Genomic DNA, 18,205 nt, shown 5'->3' on the forward strand with positions numbered 1-18,205 from the left:
AAGGTGTTTTACAGGCATGCAGAGCAGCAAACAAAATCTGATAAAAGCGTTGAGATCCAGGAAGTGCAACAGACGATCAGGCGCACTGCCTACGGTACCTTCCATCATCCTCCACCAAGCAAGGTAACAATTATAAGTAGACAGTATTTTGTGAATCCATAGCCCAAGTAGCTGGTGTTTATGAGCTTCCTAGGGTAAACACAAGAGTAACTCTCAGGTTTATACAGCCAGGGCCTGAGATAATGGTTAAAGCAAACAAACGAATAAGATAAGTCACCAATCAAGCGGATTATGGCTAATGCCCATATCCTGTATGTCGCATACATTGCTTTATCATCTGCAATTAACATTGTCAGAAAATGTCAGTGTTTACTTGCTGGGTAATTGCTTTATAGAGTCTACCCATTTATAAATGAGGAACAAACCACATAACTACACTGGATACAATTATCTATGGTAAATGCTCTCTAGACTCCAGTGAGAAACACTGGGCACCCCAAGACACACCCATTTTATACTGGGGTCTACGGTAAATGCTATGTGGTATATATCCTCTATAGTCCTACCAAAAGTAACAATGAACCAATAGATACACACAAATTAGGTTGGTTCTCAATGCAGTCAGTTTGTGAAAAACCCAGTGGCAACAACATAGTAGATATTTGGCACTTTTAGGAGTAATGGAAGTTCACAGTAGGGTAAAGCTAAAGTAGGGTTATAACAAAAATAAATACTTTTCAGTACTTTCCATAGGTGTTGGAGTGTTCCAGCTGCTCTATAAATTAAATTCATTCAACAGTCCGGTTTTATTAATCCAAAAGACATTTTCCAGCTCCTTGACTGTCTTCTGATTTTCTTGATTTAATTTCCAATAGTACATTCAAAAAGCTTTCTGCCAACATGTGTTTCATTCCAGTAGAATCATTATACAGAACTTCGTCAGGTCTGTTTCGCCTCAGTTCCATGATCGTGAAATACCACAATTTCCAAAAGTGCAAAGCCTCACACAGGGTTTTTGTTCAGGGTTGGGGTACCATCTCGGACAGAAACTGTAGCAAACAACTGGGAATTGTACCCCTGTTAGGAATGCATGGTTTTGGTGTACGGTGTGAGACAGTTTGATGAGTAAGGTGTCTCAGTAGAAGGTCCTCTTGGCCCAAATAGCAAAGGCACCATACAGGAATGGCCTGGACACAATGAGTGGAGCAACCAAGTAGAGTCAGAATGTCTGTGGTTCACTGGTGCATTTGAAGAAAATGCCTCGTAGGAAAAGGCTTCTCCAGTGACTCTAATCCTAGGCTATCCCCCTGGCCATTCAGTGGACAGACTACACATTAATAAGGTGGGCAAGCCTTATTAAAATTGATTACAGGATAAATGCTGCATTATTTTGGTCTTAATACTAAAAGCAGCAAAGTACCTGTTTTTACTGCTAATTTTTCATACCATGCTGCCACATTCTGGGATTTCTGTCTAATATGATGTTTTGCTTTAGATCTAAAGCCACATTTGGCATTTCAGAGTTTAAGCCCTTATTAAGGAAAAACTGTCATTTGAAGGTAACATTAATAGTTCAAATAAATAGGCAATAAATGACAAATGGAGAAAATAAATATACAAATAATGATTTAAAATATGCTAACTTTTTGAATATTTAGAGAATTTGTGCAAATACATCTGAATTAGCCTGGTCTCTGTGCAGTGTTACAGCATTATTCTGCTCTCTCTAAGCCCTTAAACGTACCTGGAATCATGACACTCCCGGATGGGGGATGGATCCTTGTTACTCAGCGGCAGGTAGTTGAAGAACTCCCGGAGATTTAGTAACGCATCAATGTCATTCTCAAAAGCTCGATGAGCCACACCTACAAAGTGTACAAATTGGGACAGAGCTTTACACGGAAGCCTTAAAAAAGAGAAATGAGTCAGATAACCCAGATGGCACCACTGTCATCAACGCATTCATTCTACTTTTGTACTCAAATGACTGCTAGGCGACCATTTCCAGCATGATAGGTGCAACATTTTGCATGATGCTCACAAGAACCAGAATCTCCAAACTTTAGATGGCTAAACAGTAATTTAGTGTTGCATCACTGGAGTGAAGGGAGTGATGTTACTCTGAAAGTCGTGGACAGTAAAAAAAAAAAAAAAAAAAAAAAAAAAAACGCCTCAAATTGCATTGAGTGCAACAGGTGAGCAGGACTTGTCTGAGTGGCAGGCAGCTGCTATATTATGTGGTTACAGAACATTTTCACACATTAGTTAATAACCAAAGGTTCTGAATGAGCTTTTATTAAATATTCTAGGATGTACCTAGCAAACCTTCATCTTAATAGGCAATAGGACTTTTACAGTTCCTAATAAAGCTCTGAAAACAGTGACAAAATAGTGCATTTCTTCTGCAGATTTTCCCTAACAACTGGATAAAAAGTCATAATTATTATAGCGCTTATGGATATGCAATTTTCAAAAACATACTAGCATATTTGTTAACTAAAACATTTCACTTGCTTTCATTTTCCACACTGAACCAGTCGAGTAGATTCCTGAAATGACAAGTTCAGTCTAGTTCAGAGTGAAGCAAGTCACATGAGTCTTAAGGGCCAATAACAATGGTTGTGATATCAGACAAAGACATCCATAAAGATGAAGAAAAGCCTCCACAAAAGTCCTAAAATAACATACATAGCGCCAAATGCTCCGTAATACCAAGTAAACATTCACAATAAGTTTCTTAATCAGCAATGGATATCTTTAGGAAATGCAATTATTTACCTCCAAACATAAGCTTGTCAGTTTCTTGACGAAAGAGACTTCCATAAAGACTGGTCTTCACATTCTTGGTATTGCAAACAGGAGTGACTAATTTTATCAACATAGCATAGACTATACCAATTCAGAGCCAAACAGAAATAAAATCTAAAAACTGCGTACAACTACCAATTTACAAGAAATTCCAGGAGATCAATACATTCTTGGTTAAACTGAAAAACTATTTAACCCAGGCAAAGATCACGAAACTGAAAAAAGAGTGTGTCCAAATTCTCACAAATTACAGTATACCCCTACATTACGGATGGTTACTAAATTAGAACAAAACCTGACATGAAGTATAACAACTACTACTGGAACATGAAAAAGCTGGTAATTCAGCTCTAATGAATGGAGCAGTGTCAGCCCCAGAACAGTCTTCCAGTTCATCCCTTTCCTCTTTTACCCTGAGAAGCCTTCTACACAACCCTACCTTTACTAGTCTTCAAAGGAATCAACAATCTTGTCTGAGTCAAGGGCGAAAGACCAACCACAAGTTCATTGAGCTCCATCGACAACTTACAGTTGGAGCAAAGAGCAACAGGCAAGTACCTTCCAGGAATGTTCCTAGTTCTGAATTTGAGTACCAATAGTTTGACATCTTTACACATGTAGGTCCTCAACAAAGACATTAGCTTTGACTTATCAAGAGTATTATTTCTCTATCACAAAAGATTTGCCAGATTTCTTCAAAAAGATTCACCTGAGATTTTACGTTGACTCTTTGGACGTAACAAGGGAAGTGCAGAACAACACAGGGTAGAAGGCCTGCCCACCTCAAGACACCATTAACCCCAGAGGTAGAGACCTTTGAGAAATAAGTACTAAAAGGAATTTTCAAGATCAGTACTGATAACTCTCAATGTTTTAATAGTCTCTCCAAAGGAGAAAGAGAAGCTGTAAATTGTTTGTCTACTGATGACTCTATCGTCATCACACTAGCACATAAGAGAGGGGCTATTGTAATAGTCTTATCAAGTCTACTGCATGAAATGCCTACCTCTACTTGGTGATAAGGGTTATAAGAAAATGACCCTGATCTAACAGAGAGACTAAATTATGAATGAAGTAATAGTGTCAGACTCAATTACGAAACAAGAAGTAGAATTCTTGATTAACAGATAACCCAATGATTCCTCATTTTAACACTTTGTCTAAAATACACAAAGCAAGACAACCACCTACAGGCTGTCCCAAATTGGCAAGTACGGGGTCGATTCTGGAACAACTCAAAACAATTCAATGATTTTCTTCCTAAGACTTCTAGTCTGTCTAATGCCATCTTATTTAAAAAAAAAAAAACACAAAAGAGGTATTATGCCTGCTGGAAGGTTTGAATTAACTCCAAAGCTTACATCTTGCTGAGGTTGGATGTGGAGTTTTTATATATTAGCACCCGTCAATAAAAGGACCATAGAGACCACTGGAGGAACTACTGCAAGAAATAAACTGAGCTTATTTGACCTCAGTATCTTTTGTAATGGAATGTGCAACTATTTTAATGAAAAATAATTTTGCTTGGTTTGAGGACAAGTTATAGCTTTACAAGAAAGGTACGTCTATAGCCAGTACACATGTATCCAGCATTGCAAATATTTACATACACAAATCCAGGACATAACACACATACAATGCAAGTAATCCCTACTCACTCAATATCGAACTCTCGAAGAGATATACCAACAATGTTTTGGTTGCATGGTGTGTGTTTAGATTGCCTAAATTCACAGAGAAAATACACTCTAAGTCCCCATTTGCAGTTAACTAGCACTTCAAGAAAATCGGACCTGGCATTTCTTGATCCTTTGTTCATGTAAAAGAATTGGCAATTTACCACAGAATTATACAGAAAATCCACATCTGGGAAGTGTCACCATCTAGAGGCCACTGACCATATAGGAAGTGTGGAGTATACAAGTTGACAAAGAACCAATAAGATCTCAATCTACGTAGTCCGTGGGGAAATAAGAGGTTTTATAAACTGCAACAGTGAAAAAGTGACATACATAACAGAATGTCCATGAGGACTCAAGTAGATCGGTATGACTACTTGATGGGTTAAAACAAGAGTCACAGAACATTGGTGTAACATTTGCAGCAAATGAACAACCACCATTCTGACAGCACACTATATCACAAGGCCATAATGAGGATGACATCAAGCAAACAGTTATTGTGAAAACAAATTGACCTACTTTTCTAGGCAACACCACAAACGCACTTTTCATTACAGAACAATGCTGAGTTTATAAATTAGACACTTCTAGAATATAACTAAATGATGGCATACTAATAACATCTTTAGGACCACATGAAGTAATACATGACACCTCTATAATGCAGCTTTTGCAGTACTGATGTCCTCTCCGCTTGATGGAAGTGAAACCTGATGGTGGAAGGTGAGAAGACTGTCTGGGATTAGGACACACCTGCGGGGAGGACTACATGGTGACTCAATCCAGTCAAACCTCAGCTGATATTCCAAATGTTGGCCCTCTGCAAAAGACTGGCACAGGCGGGGGCATGGAGCTGAGATCAGCCAATGAGGTGGACGGAACGCCTATTGTGGTGTTCGGGCACAAGTTTTACACCATCCATTATTGTTACAGCATCATGGACCCCTACACATTAAAACTGCAATGGATATGAGCCTGGAGGCCAGGCCTGGGCTCATAGTCCGTAAACTAGGACCAGGCACAACTGCTTGTCAGCCCATGTGACTGCCTTGGTCATCATCAGCACAGAGAGACCTTTGTTGTTGGCAAGCCCCGCCCCTCTCCCCTCCGATTAGAGTTTCTTTCTTTTGGGAGCACTGGTGGAGGATATCTTCATTTAGCGTGGGATAGTACCTGGAGCCGGGCTACTATCTCCATGGTGTGGTTTGTCCTGTGCTGACTGACAAGATAGTTCACAATCAGCCTTCGAAACTTCAGCAACCCAACAAAATGGGCAAGTATGCAATACGTGCACAACAGGATGGCAAAGGAGGGAGGAAAACCGCAGTGGGCTGCAGAGTTTGCAAAAGGAGAAGTATGAGACCCTCCCTTCAGGGATACCCAATACCCAATCAGCCCTAGAACATAATACTGATATACTAATATGGTGGCAGTGAACATTAATCTACTACATACGGGCACAGGAAAAATGTCTGATAGGGTTCATACTGTGGAGGTAACTTTCACAGAACATGTCGACTCAATGAAAACCCTGCAAGCAGAAGAGCGTCAACTCAAGGAGTGGTCCTACTGGCTACACACTAGGGATGAAGACACTCAGGGACGGTCCAAACAAAACAACGTGCACCTGGTGGGCATATCAGAAAAATCAGAGGGCACCGATATGAAGCCATCTGTGAAACATTTCGTGCTTCACAGAATTAAACGAAGCAACTTTGTTTTTGAGAGAGCACACTGGGTGCCAGTACCCTGCTGAAACCAGGGGTCACACAAGGCTCCTCCTAGCCCACATTCTCAACTTAAGAGCCTGCAATATGTTCCTGAGGGCAACCTCCTGGCAAAGGCCAGTACAATTCAAGAACAACTCTTTAATGATCTTTCCAGACTAGACCAAAGAGGTACAGGCCAGACACAGATCCTTCAATAGATGAAAGCGGAACTTCAGAGAGGTAATCTGAAATACATGATGATCTTCCTGTAGTGCTTGAAGATTCTGGCTATAGAGCATTCCTGATTTTTCAGACCTCCGGAGGGCATTTAGAGGTGGCTCGAGGGTTGGAAGCTGGTGGAGAATGGATGGTGCAAAAGTGGACCTTTCTCCAAAAGGGAAAGAATGCAGACAGACTAGTGGGTGACGATGCAAAAGCAATGCCTTCAGATGCAGGAGGGGATGGAGTGGTGAGTCACCACGCCTTGATTAAACAATGAAACTCATGGCACTGATGAGGGAGAGATAGCAGTTAAGAAGTGGTGATTTTGGAGGCACGGTATGACAGAGGCTAACACGTTCTTACTAACTGACACTTCTTAACTCAGGTGACGGATGGAGTAGTGGAACACAGAAGTGCACGTTATGGTTCGATAAGAGGAATGGGGCAGAAAAGACACCCCAAGCGTTGGGGACGCGGGTTGTTTTAAACCTGCAGCCTGAGGAAGTAGGGAGGAATTAATTCCAGGGAAGGTTATAATCAACATGTTAAGGGGAAAGGCACACTTGGAGAGCCTGAGAAGTATCCAGGGGGACTCTTCACCACATACAAATAATACAACTGCACATTTAAGGAGTGAGAGTGGCCCCACCATCTTATTTTGGAATGTGAATGGGCTGGCGCATAAGCAAGAGGGGTCAAATTTAAACTTGTGTACTGACAAAATTTGGATTTTGCCTTGTTAAAGCTTCCCTTCTGGAGGGTAACAACAGCGAATTCCTAAGAGGGCAGATGTATAGTACTGCAGTGAGTGGAGTTTTGGGTGGGGAGCAACTAACGGTGGCTTCCTTGTATCACCTACTAGGGTTACAGTCGTAGGTCCTACCGATGCTGGGAGAGTGGCTGATATGCCTCATGGACATGCTTACACTAGTGAAGGGGAAACTTCAACCTAACCATGCCAAAGAGTGGGACAGGATTATTAGGATAAATTAGGCAGCTGACCTTCACAGGGGCCAATAGGTAGGTGGATCTATGGAGGAAGAAAATACTATCATTACTCATACTAGTATGTGGTGGTAGGCTCTATGTCATGGCTAGATTTTCGTTTTTTTTTGTTTTTTTACACCTGGGACACCAGGGGTGAGGATGGTTCAGTGACACGCACTACTTGGAAACATTTAATCTTGGACCACTTTCACTGATTATATTTTCAGGAAAATACACATTGGTTCACTTGAGTAGGTGTCTGGGAAGTAGATAGGAGGCACTTAAAGTCCAAATTGTTGGGAAAAAGAGAGAGCAGGTCATAACAGTAACAACCCTGAATGATGGTTTTGGCCGGTGGAAGACGAAGAGTGTGAGGAAGCCAAGCCACCGAACTGACGCAAAAAATTACACTTGCCAGGGATAAACATAGGAGGTTTGTGAAATGGCACACTACAGAGCCAAGCAACAGACTGTATAAAGTTGGGAACAATGCAGGCAAACTACTGGCATGGTTGGCACGCAGGGAGGTGGCGTCAGAGGGATAACCCACATACAGGACGAGGAAGGGAATGTTCAGTACAGTGGAGGGGGTGGCTGTAATCCTTGCATTCTAACTAGACAAGCAATACAGCTCTAGTACAGGAACAGAGTGGCAGGAGTGTCAAGGTTTCATTTTAGATTTCCTGAACCCCTGTACTTGGCAAGAATGGGAAACATATGCTCGATGGAGACATTGGAGTTAAAGGAATTAGGGCAGTGACATGACAGCTAAAAGGAGGGAAGGCCCCTGGTCTCAACTGGTTTCCCACCGGATTTTTTTTTAATGCCAGGGGAGCAAAATCTTGGAATCTCTTGAATGAATCACCTGTTTCATGTCACAGTTAAGCTAATAGCCCCACACCAGTAGAGCTTTATACCCCTGAGCTCCACGCAACACAACCTTTGGTGCCTGTTCGAATGTCTAGCAAGAACTGACAATTTGGAACAGCCAGTAGTTCTATTGCAATTAGATGCTTAGAAGGCATTTGACCTGGCGGAGTGGCACTATCTGCTGACAAACCTGCCGAAGATTGGATTTGGGCTGAGTTTCTGGCTTGGATTTTATGACTATGTACCAGACCCCTCGGGCGCGTTAGAGTCAATTGAGTGCTGTCAAAGAGATTTTATTTGAGACAGGGGGACAAGGCAGAATTTGCCATTCACTCCCCCGCTGTTTGCATTGGCAGTGGAGCTGTTGGCACACTGAGTGAGGGTGGCTGTACAGATGTGTAGGTTAAGGTGGGCTCCATGCTGCGAAAATGTGATTTCTCTTTATACCAACAATCTGCTCTACCTCGCAGACCTGAATGTGGGGCATTGGCGAAAAACAATCTCCAGGTACTGGTTTGAGGAGCCCTCTACAAAATAATTACCCTGCACTAAATTCTTGTATATGTTGCAAAACACATAAAACACATTATAAGACGGTAGATGCAGCAACAAGATTATTACTATGGGATGGGGGACGGGGATCACATGCATAGCTCTGTCAACACTTACCAGAAATCCATTTGGGGGATATAGCCCCTCTCAAACATATTTACATACTACTGGGCATCATAATTACTGATGGTGAATGGATGGACCTTTGAGTCTCAATAAGAGGCGACTCTGCATGGTGGACAGATAACACATAGGCTTGAGGAGTTATATACAACTCCTATACAGTAGCCAGTCCATCCAGGCATTACGTTCCAGGGAGGTGGTGGCTAAAATCTGAAATAAGGCCACACGAAACTTGGGATGGGAGGAAAGGTGAAAGGTAACACTACAGATATCATTATAGGAATGAGATTTGTAGTAGACTTGGGGCATTTAGAGGGGCAGTAGCAATGGGACATGCTAGAGATAGCAAAACTGGGGGACATATGGGACTTTACTCCTTTGAGGAGCTTCAAAAAAAATGTGAATCGTCAGAATCATAATGCTACAGACATATACAGATGAAACATGCCCAGGCACGTTAGGGGGATAGGCTGCAGGACATGGCCGCCGAGACTCCACTGAAGTATTGACTATTGCAGCCCTGCTTCACAGACACCCAGTCAAAAAGCTGTCAAACATTAGTAAACAATTGCCAATACCCTTTACTACTGTTAAAAGAAAGATGGTAAAGGGATCTCAATATCCTAGAGGATGACAATTGGGGAAGGCCTGCCGACACCCAAGGGAAGTGGCTATTAGAGCAGGATTCCAACAAGTGCATCTCAACATACTTCATCTGGCAAATTTTATGTAGACTAGACTCCACCGCATAGGAAAGACAGATGCTAATATGTGTTAAGAAAGGCTGTGGACATGACAACACACTGTTGGATACCTTGTGTGGATGCTTGAGGGTCCAGTCCTATTGGAGTTGAGTGAGCCGCCAAATTTTGAGGGTTATAGTGAGACTCTAACTTTGGGACCAGTGCTTAGTGACTCTGGGCATCTGGGATGTGTGGATACTGCTCAAATACACTTTGCTACTGTGCAATGTTAACCTAATGGTGACATGGAGGGCTATTGTTCAATCATGGGGCAGCCTGAGAGTTCCAACCATAGAGCACAGGTTGGCACACCTAGACTGGTGTATGCAGGTGGACAAATCAGTCTATAAGGCAGGAGGGTATCTGAAGAAATTCAACAAGGTGTGGGGCCTGTGGAAACAATTCAGGGACATTTATCATCACAAACCTTGAACATGACAAAGATATGATATAGGGTGTACAAAGACTATGACAACACTGGGCTTAGAGGAAAACCAAAGTCATAAAATATTTCCATCACTGGAGGCAAGGGAAGAGGCCCCTCTGTTACTTGTTGCGCAACTGTTCTGTTCTGATAAAAGAACAGACTCATAGCCAAGGATATGAAACCGGTCTCTTTTCCGCTCAACATGGCAGCGAGTTCATCTCTGCAGAACGATGCCTTGAGAAGAGCACAGGCAGACAGTGCAGTAAGGGAGAAGAGGCTGAAATCTCAAACAGCAAAACCCATCTGCAGAGAATGTGAAAATCATGGCAAAAATGAGAAAGTAAATATGAAAGCCAATAAAAATAAAATAAATCTTCAGCTCCATGCCAGGCCATTACTTACCCAAGGACGAGCATCAAACCGAAGATCAAAAGGATAGAGGCCAGAGAGAAAACCATAGCTACTGATTTAGCATCCCAATTTGAGAGCATCCATATCCACAACCAAACTGATTCATGTGACGCAAAAAAACAAAACAAAAAAAAAAGGCAAAAATAAGGATACAATTATAAAATAAAAACAAAGTTGCCTAATTAGGCCTTGCAGCTACCGACCACATATGTAAAAAATTAAATAAAAATGTCCCACCATTAAGACTTACAGAGAAGCACCAGCTGCCATCCAGACTGAGCCTCATATGGATTTGAACAACACTGAGATAAATAAATATGGTAGGCTAAGGCACGGGTAGTCAAAAAGCTTGTCCATGTGTGGAGCTAGCAGAACATGCCCCACCACAGTCGCCAGGAAATAGGTGGATAGAAAACTGTGAAACGTGCAGGGGCACCCAGCTTGGCTGGAAGAAAAAAATGCACTCTCAGTTCATCAAATGGAGCTGGGATACCTAAAAAAAATAGGTGACACCGATAGAATGAATCATCTGAGTGAACATAAATTTATGGTCCTAAAAGACATGGACAGCAACCCCATGGACATTTCTCAGTTACATAAAGCACGCTAAATGTGCTACCTTGAAGACCAGCTCAAGATGTAGTAGAGTGTTTCAGATAGTATGACGAATAGAAAATTATCTTAAAACTAGAGCATGGGACAATATTCACGAAAACATCTTGATGTGCAACATCACCCTATTCAACAAATCTCAGTTGAGATTATTAAACATCTATATTCAACAAAAAATACAAGAAGGCTTACTAAACCTCGAGTGACAACTATGAACAAAGAAAAGTAAAACCTGCTATTGTTATATGCAGAGATTTCAACTGCAAAATGGGTAAAAGGGCACAGAAACTACTGAATTGAAAACTGCATCTGGATTATCTGGATTCTGCATCAGTTTCTGAAAAAGAACCCCCAAGGTTTACAATTGTAACTCTTTTGCTCCAAGGGATTGCTTTCAGCTCAAAATTAGTATGAAAATGAAGCAGCTTCAACAACATACAACGCCCCTGGAGCCCAAGCAGTAATCAATTACATCCTTCTCAGGACTGCGGATAGGTCAAGATTTGAAAATTTGAGGATACACTGAAAGCTAGAAAGCAACCAAAAAGCCTTCTTATTGAATATCCTAGGAAATATATCTAGCACACAAAGAGAGAGACAAAAACTGGACAACTCTTGGGAATTCACCACCTAAGTGAGGGTCTAGTGAAACCAAGATCTAGAAACCAAACTAAATGAATAGATGATTGACACGGAGATTGTGTTGTCTCAACAAATGAGTTAACTAGCTGTCCTTTTATCAAAATCTCGTACTATCAATACTTTACTTGTGTCAAGATCTTCAGACAGAAAAAGAAATTCCATTAAAGGACTACAAAAAACCCAGGTTAGATTGACAAAGAGTGCAGACCTTTAAAGAAGGATTGCTGTTCTTAGTAAAATCAGAAGCAGCTCCCGAAGACATCACGAAAGCAAGACCCCAACTAAGAAAAAAAGGAAGATGCAACGCAAAACAAATGTATCTGTTTACAAAAAGCGTCTCTTGGAATTTCAGGCAAAAATATTGGCTAGCATATATAACTTAACAGCTAAATAATAGCTTGTGAATAAAATAAAGTAAAATACACGATTTCATATATTCTGTTGGAGAACCAAGCCATCCTGTTTAATTATTGCAATATTCTGAGGTCATATATTCAAACTGCACCAAAAAAATAATAATCAACTTTGAGGAGCACAAATTGTAGTTCAAATGATCATTCCTCTGACGGACTGTAGAAAAGCTATTCCTTGTACATAAAACTGTTTGACATACTTTTTTGCTTATTCAAAGAGCAAAATTAAAATCCACATTCCAGGAAAATCACTGACATCAAAATCACTTCTTCCACTTTAAATTTCTGTCAAAAATAATTTGGAATACACAAATAATTCCATTTTACAACGCCACTTTTTCACTTGGGTTTCATATTGAAGAGCCTTCTTCATTTCCACTACAACCTAGAGAAGCGATACCCTTCAAGAAGTGTGCTGTATATGAATGTGTCATCTCAGTGACTTCAACTGACATCAACCCTACACAAACTTCTTTAGTTTCCTGCCAAACTCTATCTACCACGGATACTCTAAAATACTGCCTCCAACTATCTTCTCAGCCCAAAGCCACGCAGCTGGTTGCGTGGTATCTTGAAGCGCCTGGTTTCCTTTCAGTGTCCAGCTTGGCAATTCCATCTTTTGGACAGTGAACGGATGCCAATGACCCTATATCTGTCTATGTGTTGTAGTAGATATGAGCAGATTTCTGGGTTTGAGAAGGTGCTTACTTACAAAGGACGGACTGGCACTATTCTACACTTTTGCATGGATTGCCCCACTATACCACACCTGAGACTGGAATAGATATAAAGTTTCAGTTACCATACCTCTCTTCTTTCTTTCATGTGTAATGCCACTAGTCATGTAAACGTAGTGTCACTTCTGAGATAGTAGATCTGAAAAATGTATATAGTATTTTTGCTGGCTGAAAATTTCTTCAAAAGTTGTCCCACTCAACAGAAGTCCACTTCTTAACTATTACTATGCTCTACAAAACTGTAGGCTTATCACTCCGCAATGAGCCTGAACATCTGTTTTAGCAGCTGGATAGTCAGCCATTTTGTAAAGATCAAGTGTGAAGATTACATTAGGTATGTTTCTGGTCATTCCCAACACAATACCCTGTTGCAAACCTGGTGTTATAAACCACATTAAAATAAAACAAACAGCTGCATGTGTACTTTCTTACAGCTGCTTTAATAATTAATAGCGCTCTAACCAGCAGCTGATCATACACGATCATCGAGGATAAATGTCTTTTCAATTCAGCAGCCATTTCTCTCATTTTTGCAGCGCTGTCTCTTCAATGTATGTGTGCTTCTGTTGTTTGAACTCTACAAAACTAACCTTTTTTTCTCTCTTCATATTAACACGCAAATTAAAGGCAGTGTGCCTCATCCTTCTATGTGTGTGGCAGAAACTCATAACTGGTCTTAAGAAAATCATGATGCTGTAGGCTCCAATGTCATGTTCCTAGACGGAAGACAGTCTACGTTGCCTCTTGCCAGAATCTCTCTATTTAAACAACAGAGTGCAGGTCCCAGTCTATGAGGGCACCCCTGCATGAGCAGAGGTGCCCCTACGAACTCCAGTTCCAATTTCCTGGACTTCGTAAGTGCAGGGAAGCCATTTTAGCTATGTGCTGGCCACTGGTCACTACCTGTGCTCCAGCTACATAATGGTAACTCTGAACTATCAAACATGGTGGAATCATAAGCAAATACCGATTCCATTGTTGGTGGCATGATTCCATGCACTTTGGGGGTCCCGTAGAGGATCCCCCAGTTCTGCTCCTACCAGTCTTCCAGGGTCTGCGGGACAGCCTGCTCTGCTGCAGCCCCTCAGACACGATTCTGCCCTCCTACTGCTTGACCAGCTCAAGCAGGGGAAGGCAGAATAAAGAATTTTCTGTAGGAGAGAGGTGCAAATTCCTCCTTTGGAAATGGGTCACCTCCCCACGCTACCTGTTTGCTTTGAAGGGTACATTTGGTGCCCTCCTTGCATAATCTGGTTTGCACCAATCCAGGGACCACTGGGACCAATGGAGTGGACACAGGAAGGGTGTACCCACCCTCAGGGTCAGTAGCCATTGGCTACTGACATCTGACCCCTGTAACGCCCCTAAATCCAGGATTTAAGGGCTCCCCTGAACCCAAGTCGTCAGATTCCTGACGACCTCACAAGAAGAAAGACTGCTAAGCTGAAACCCCAGCAAAGAAGGAAGACGAAAACTGACTTGGCCCCAAGCCCTACCGGCCTGTCTCCTGCTTCAAAAGCCCTGCAAAAGTCAGCGATGCGTCCTGCGGGTCCAGCGCCCTCTGCCAAGCTTCCAGAGGACTGTCTGCATCACAGAGGACCAAGACCTCCCATGGACAGCGGCCCTGTCAAAGAAGAAATAACACCCAAGGACTACAGACCAACCCCAGATCCGTGAGTCCCGACCACTCTGCATCTGACGCCCACAGCCTGTGTCAAGTTTGCCCAATGACTAGAGAGGATGTGCAGGCGATTCCGAGCAAGTGCCACCCTGGGTTGACCTCTTCTGCCCCCCCCCCCCCCCCACCCCCCACGACAACGCCTGCCGTGTGAATCCAAAGGACCCCCCCGACCACGACAGCACAGCCGAAGATATTCAAAGCCAAAAGGTACACTGCACCCGCAGCCCCCTGGACTTGGGGAACCCGACCTCCGGTGCATCAATGTTCAGCAGGCGGCCCTCCTACTTGTTCAGCCTGTGGTTTTCAATAACCGACCCTGTTGACCCAGCCTGCATACCTGTAAAATGTACTAACTTTCCTTCCCCCCTAGGAACTGTTCTGAAAATTGCACTGTCAACTTTTAAAACAGATTATTGCCATTTATTCAAAAGCTGTACAACTTACTGATTCCAATCAAAGTGGTATTGATATACATGTGAAATACATATTTATGTACTTATCTGAATATTGTGGTTCTAGAAATAAATTAACAAAATATATTTTTGCTATTTAAAAACAATTGGTCTGGAGTTAAGTAATTGAGTGTGTGCTTCTTCTATTGTGTGTGTGTGTGTGTGTGTACACAACAAATGCTTTGCACTACCCTCTGAAAAGCCCAACTGCTCGACCACACTACCACAAAACAGAGCATTTATATTATCTACTTTAGCCTCTGGGAAACCCTGTACTCTGTGCGCCCTATATCTCATTTTGATATAGTATATACAGATCCAGCTTCCTACAGGGTCCATCGTGATTATAAAGAGGAGGAGGGAGAGAGGGGGCAACCCTGTTTTGTACCTTTAGTGATGGGGAAGCCTGATGTAAGCAAACCGTTGATGCGAAGCAGTGCAGTCTGATTGGAATATAGAAAGATTATTAAGGAAGTGAAGCTGCAGGGTATACCCAGCTAGCAGAGAGTGGCTTTCAAGATGGGCCATTCCAGAGAATCAATGGCCTTCTCTGTGTCCAGTAGGGTAATTGCCGAAGGGGTCTCTGGAGAGACTCTGAAAAGTTGCAAAGACTGTGCGCAAGATGAAGGATGTGAATTTTGTGGGGAACAAATCCCGATTGGGCTGTTGAGATGATTTTACCCAGGAGCAGCCAGTTGGCAAGTAGTTTTGCCAGACTTTTGTTGTCAACGTTTAGTAAAGATAGGGGCCTTTATGAACCACAACGTGTGGAGTATTTACCTGGTTTTAACAACAGTGTAATCACTGCTTTCCAGAGGGTGGATGGGAGCATCCTACGCACAAAGGTCTCTTGATACATGTCGAGTAGGTGAGGGACCAGAAGGCTTATGTACGCTTTGTAAAAAACGCTGGTAAAGTCGTCTGACCCAGGTGCCTTGAAACTGTCCAAGGCATCAACAGTGATTAGGACTGCCTCCACAGTGAAGGGTTCACTAAGATATTGCTGATGCGCTGTGCTCAGCCACACCACAGCCACCTGTCCAAGGTATTGTAACAACTCAGGGGAGCAGGATGGTACCCAAGCAGTGTAGAGTTGAGTGTAATAGTCAAGGAGATGTGCCCTGCACGTCGGAGGCCCCTGATGCCATCGGGGAGCTGCAATTCTGTAATGTGGGATAGTGATCGGGGGGGGTTTGGAGGAGACAGGCCAACGTGCAGCCCGGTCTATCACCCTCACCGTACTGCCGTGCTCTGGCATATTTACCCAGAAAGTTAGCCATGCATTTCGCATTTTCCCGGAACTTGTCCATGTGGTGGGACCGAGTCCATAAGAACGCCCCCCTAGTTCAGTTCTGCCAGTGCCTACTCCACTCAGTCACTGTCTATCCAAATGGAGTGCAGGACCCCAGAGTGTTTAGATAGGATGGTTCTGCTCTAAGCAGAAGTCTGAGCAGAAGGCATCTTCGTGAAAGGCCACTGCGGAAACGCCAAGGGCGCTCCATGTAGCTTATGCAGGGGGATGCGTAGCTCAAGACGAACAGGGGGAGTGGTCAGAGAGTGCACGGGAGGTGGGTGGCACAAATGATCCACGGCAGTGCCATGGATGACAGTAGCCAAAAGTCTATCCACTATCAGGTGTTATGGGGGGCTGAATAAAATGTGTAAGGTAGTGCTGTGTGAGGGGAGAGGCGCCAAGGGTCATGCAATGCAGGAGTTTCGCAGATATCCTGAAGTATTAGCTGGGATTGCATCTTAGTAGATGGTTGGGTAGATGGGGTGTACAGGTCTGTCTTGGAACAAGTTGAAATCCCCTCCTATTATCAAATGGAAAACCGTTATCTATCAATGTGGGATTGGATTGAACAAAATAATTCAGGGGTGTCCACCTTAGGGGCATATATATTGAGTAGTGCTACTTGACAACCTGCGAGGAATCCCCTCACCAGGAGAAATCTGCCATACGCGTCAACTATTGTGTGCCGATGTTGTAGGGAAGGTTTTTATGGTTAAGAGTGCAAACCCCACATGAATAAGAGCTATAGTTCGAAAAGTAGAGGTGGGGTCCCCATTGTTTAGCTAAGGTACAGTTGGCTGGTATGTGGGTCTCTTGCAGTAAGATAATTTGTGCACCACGCTGGGTCAAATACTGTAAACCCTGATTCCCCTTACACGGACTGTTGAGGCCTCTGACATTCCAGGACAGAAGTGTTACATCTAATGCCGGTCGTGGTGTCCGTCATGTGTCAGTCATTTGTCAGTCATTTCGTAGGTGAAAGGTGTGGAGGTGTGTGCATGCATAAATGTACAACAAGAGAATAAACAAACAATTCCAAAATGATTTGCATGTAAACAATCCCGCGCCCCCCCCCCCACCTGTCAAAAAAGTGACAGGTGACACACAAAATAGAACCAAACAAAGTAAACCCAATATATCATAACAAGGCACCATATGACGCCGGTAGCAGACCCTAGAGACGTTATCCACATATCCTACAGATGTATCATGGTCTGTGGACGCATCATACTTTGCTCTATCTGAATTAATGCAGCATCCAACAGAACCAAAAAATTGGAGCCTTGAAAAAGTCATTTGTGACGAAACACGTGTCAGCTGTTGTTTTTCCTGAATATGAAAAATATGTTGGCCTATTGACATCACGCCCACATGTCTTACTGGGCTATGGAATGTCTTTTCTGCTCTTGCACAAAAGAATAAACAGACTTATCAACGGATCTACAATGTGCCGTGGTTTTTCCTTTCTATATCATAACAAGGTGTCCACCATGGAGGGGTGACAACACTGCTGTGGATGGATCCAGTGTCTTAAACATATATGCAAAGCGTAAGTGTGACTGAGGAGCCTTGAAGAGGCCTAACACACTGAATCAAAAAAGCAAGTGCCCTCTGGGGAGCGATCAGAGAGTGTGCATCCAGCGTCCGACCCGCCACCAGGGGAGGGGGCGCCAGTGGTGTATGGTCAGCATTTCCAGTCAAGGTTTAGGTCATAGGAAAAAGTTCTTGGCTAGAAGTGTTGGGGCATGCGTCAAAGAGAAATTGGGCAACGACTGGTCCGGGCTCGGGATGTTCTTGAGAATTTCCTGCAAAAGTCCATCACATCCACAGGTTTGTCAAA

At 42.9% G+C, this 18,205-nt stretch overlaps 1 protein-coding gene across 1 annotated transcript in view; it reads right to left on the reverse strand.

The window, feature by feature from the left end:
* Positions 1-18,205, reverse strand: part of PCCB (propionyl-CoA carboxylase subunit beta) — a 238,766-nt gene that overhangs the window by 128,196 nt on the left and 92,365 nt on the right. Inside the window, exon 8 of the mRNA XM_069213539.1 lies at positions 1,745-1,865. Within this exon, the coding sequence (XP_069069640.1) occupies positions 1,745-1,865 (121 nt within the window). The remainder of the gene's footprint in view (positions 1-1,744; positions 1,866-18,205) is intronic.

Source organism: Pleurodeles waltl, chromosome 11 (assembly GCF_031143425.1).
Source record: "Pleurodeles waltl isolate 20211129_DDA chromosome 11, aPleWal1.hap1.20221129, whole genome shotgun sequence".
NCBI classification, from domain to species: Eukaryota; Metazoa; Chordata; class Amphibia; order Caudata; family Salamandridae; genus Pleurodeles; species Pleurodeles waltl.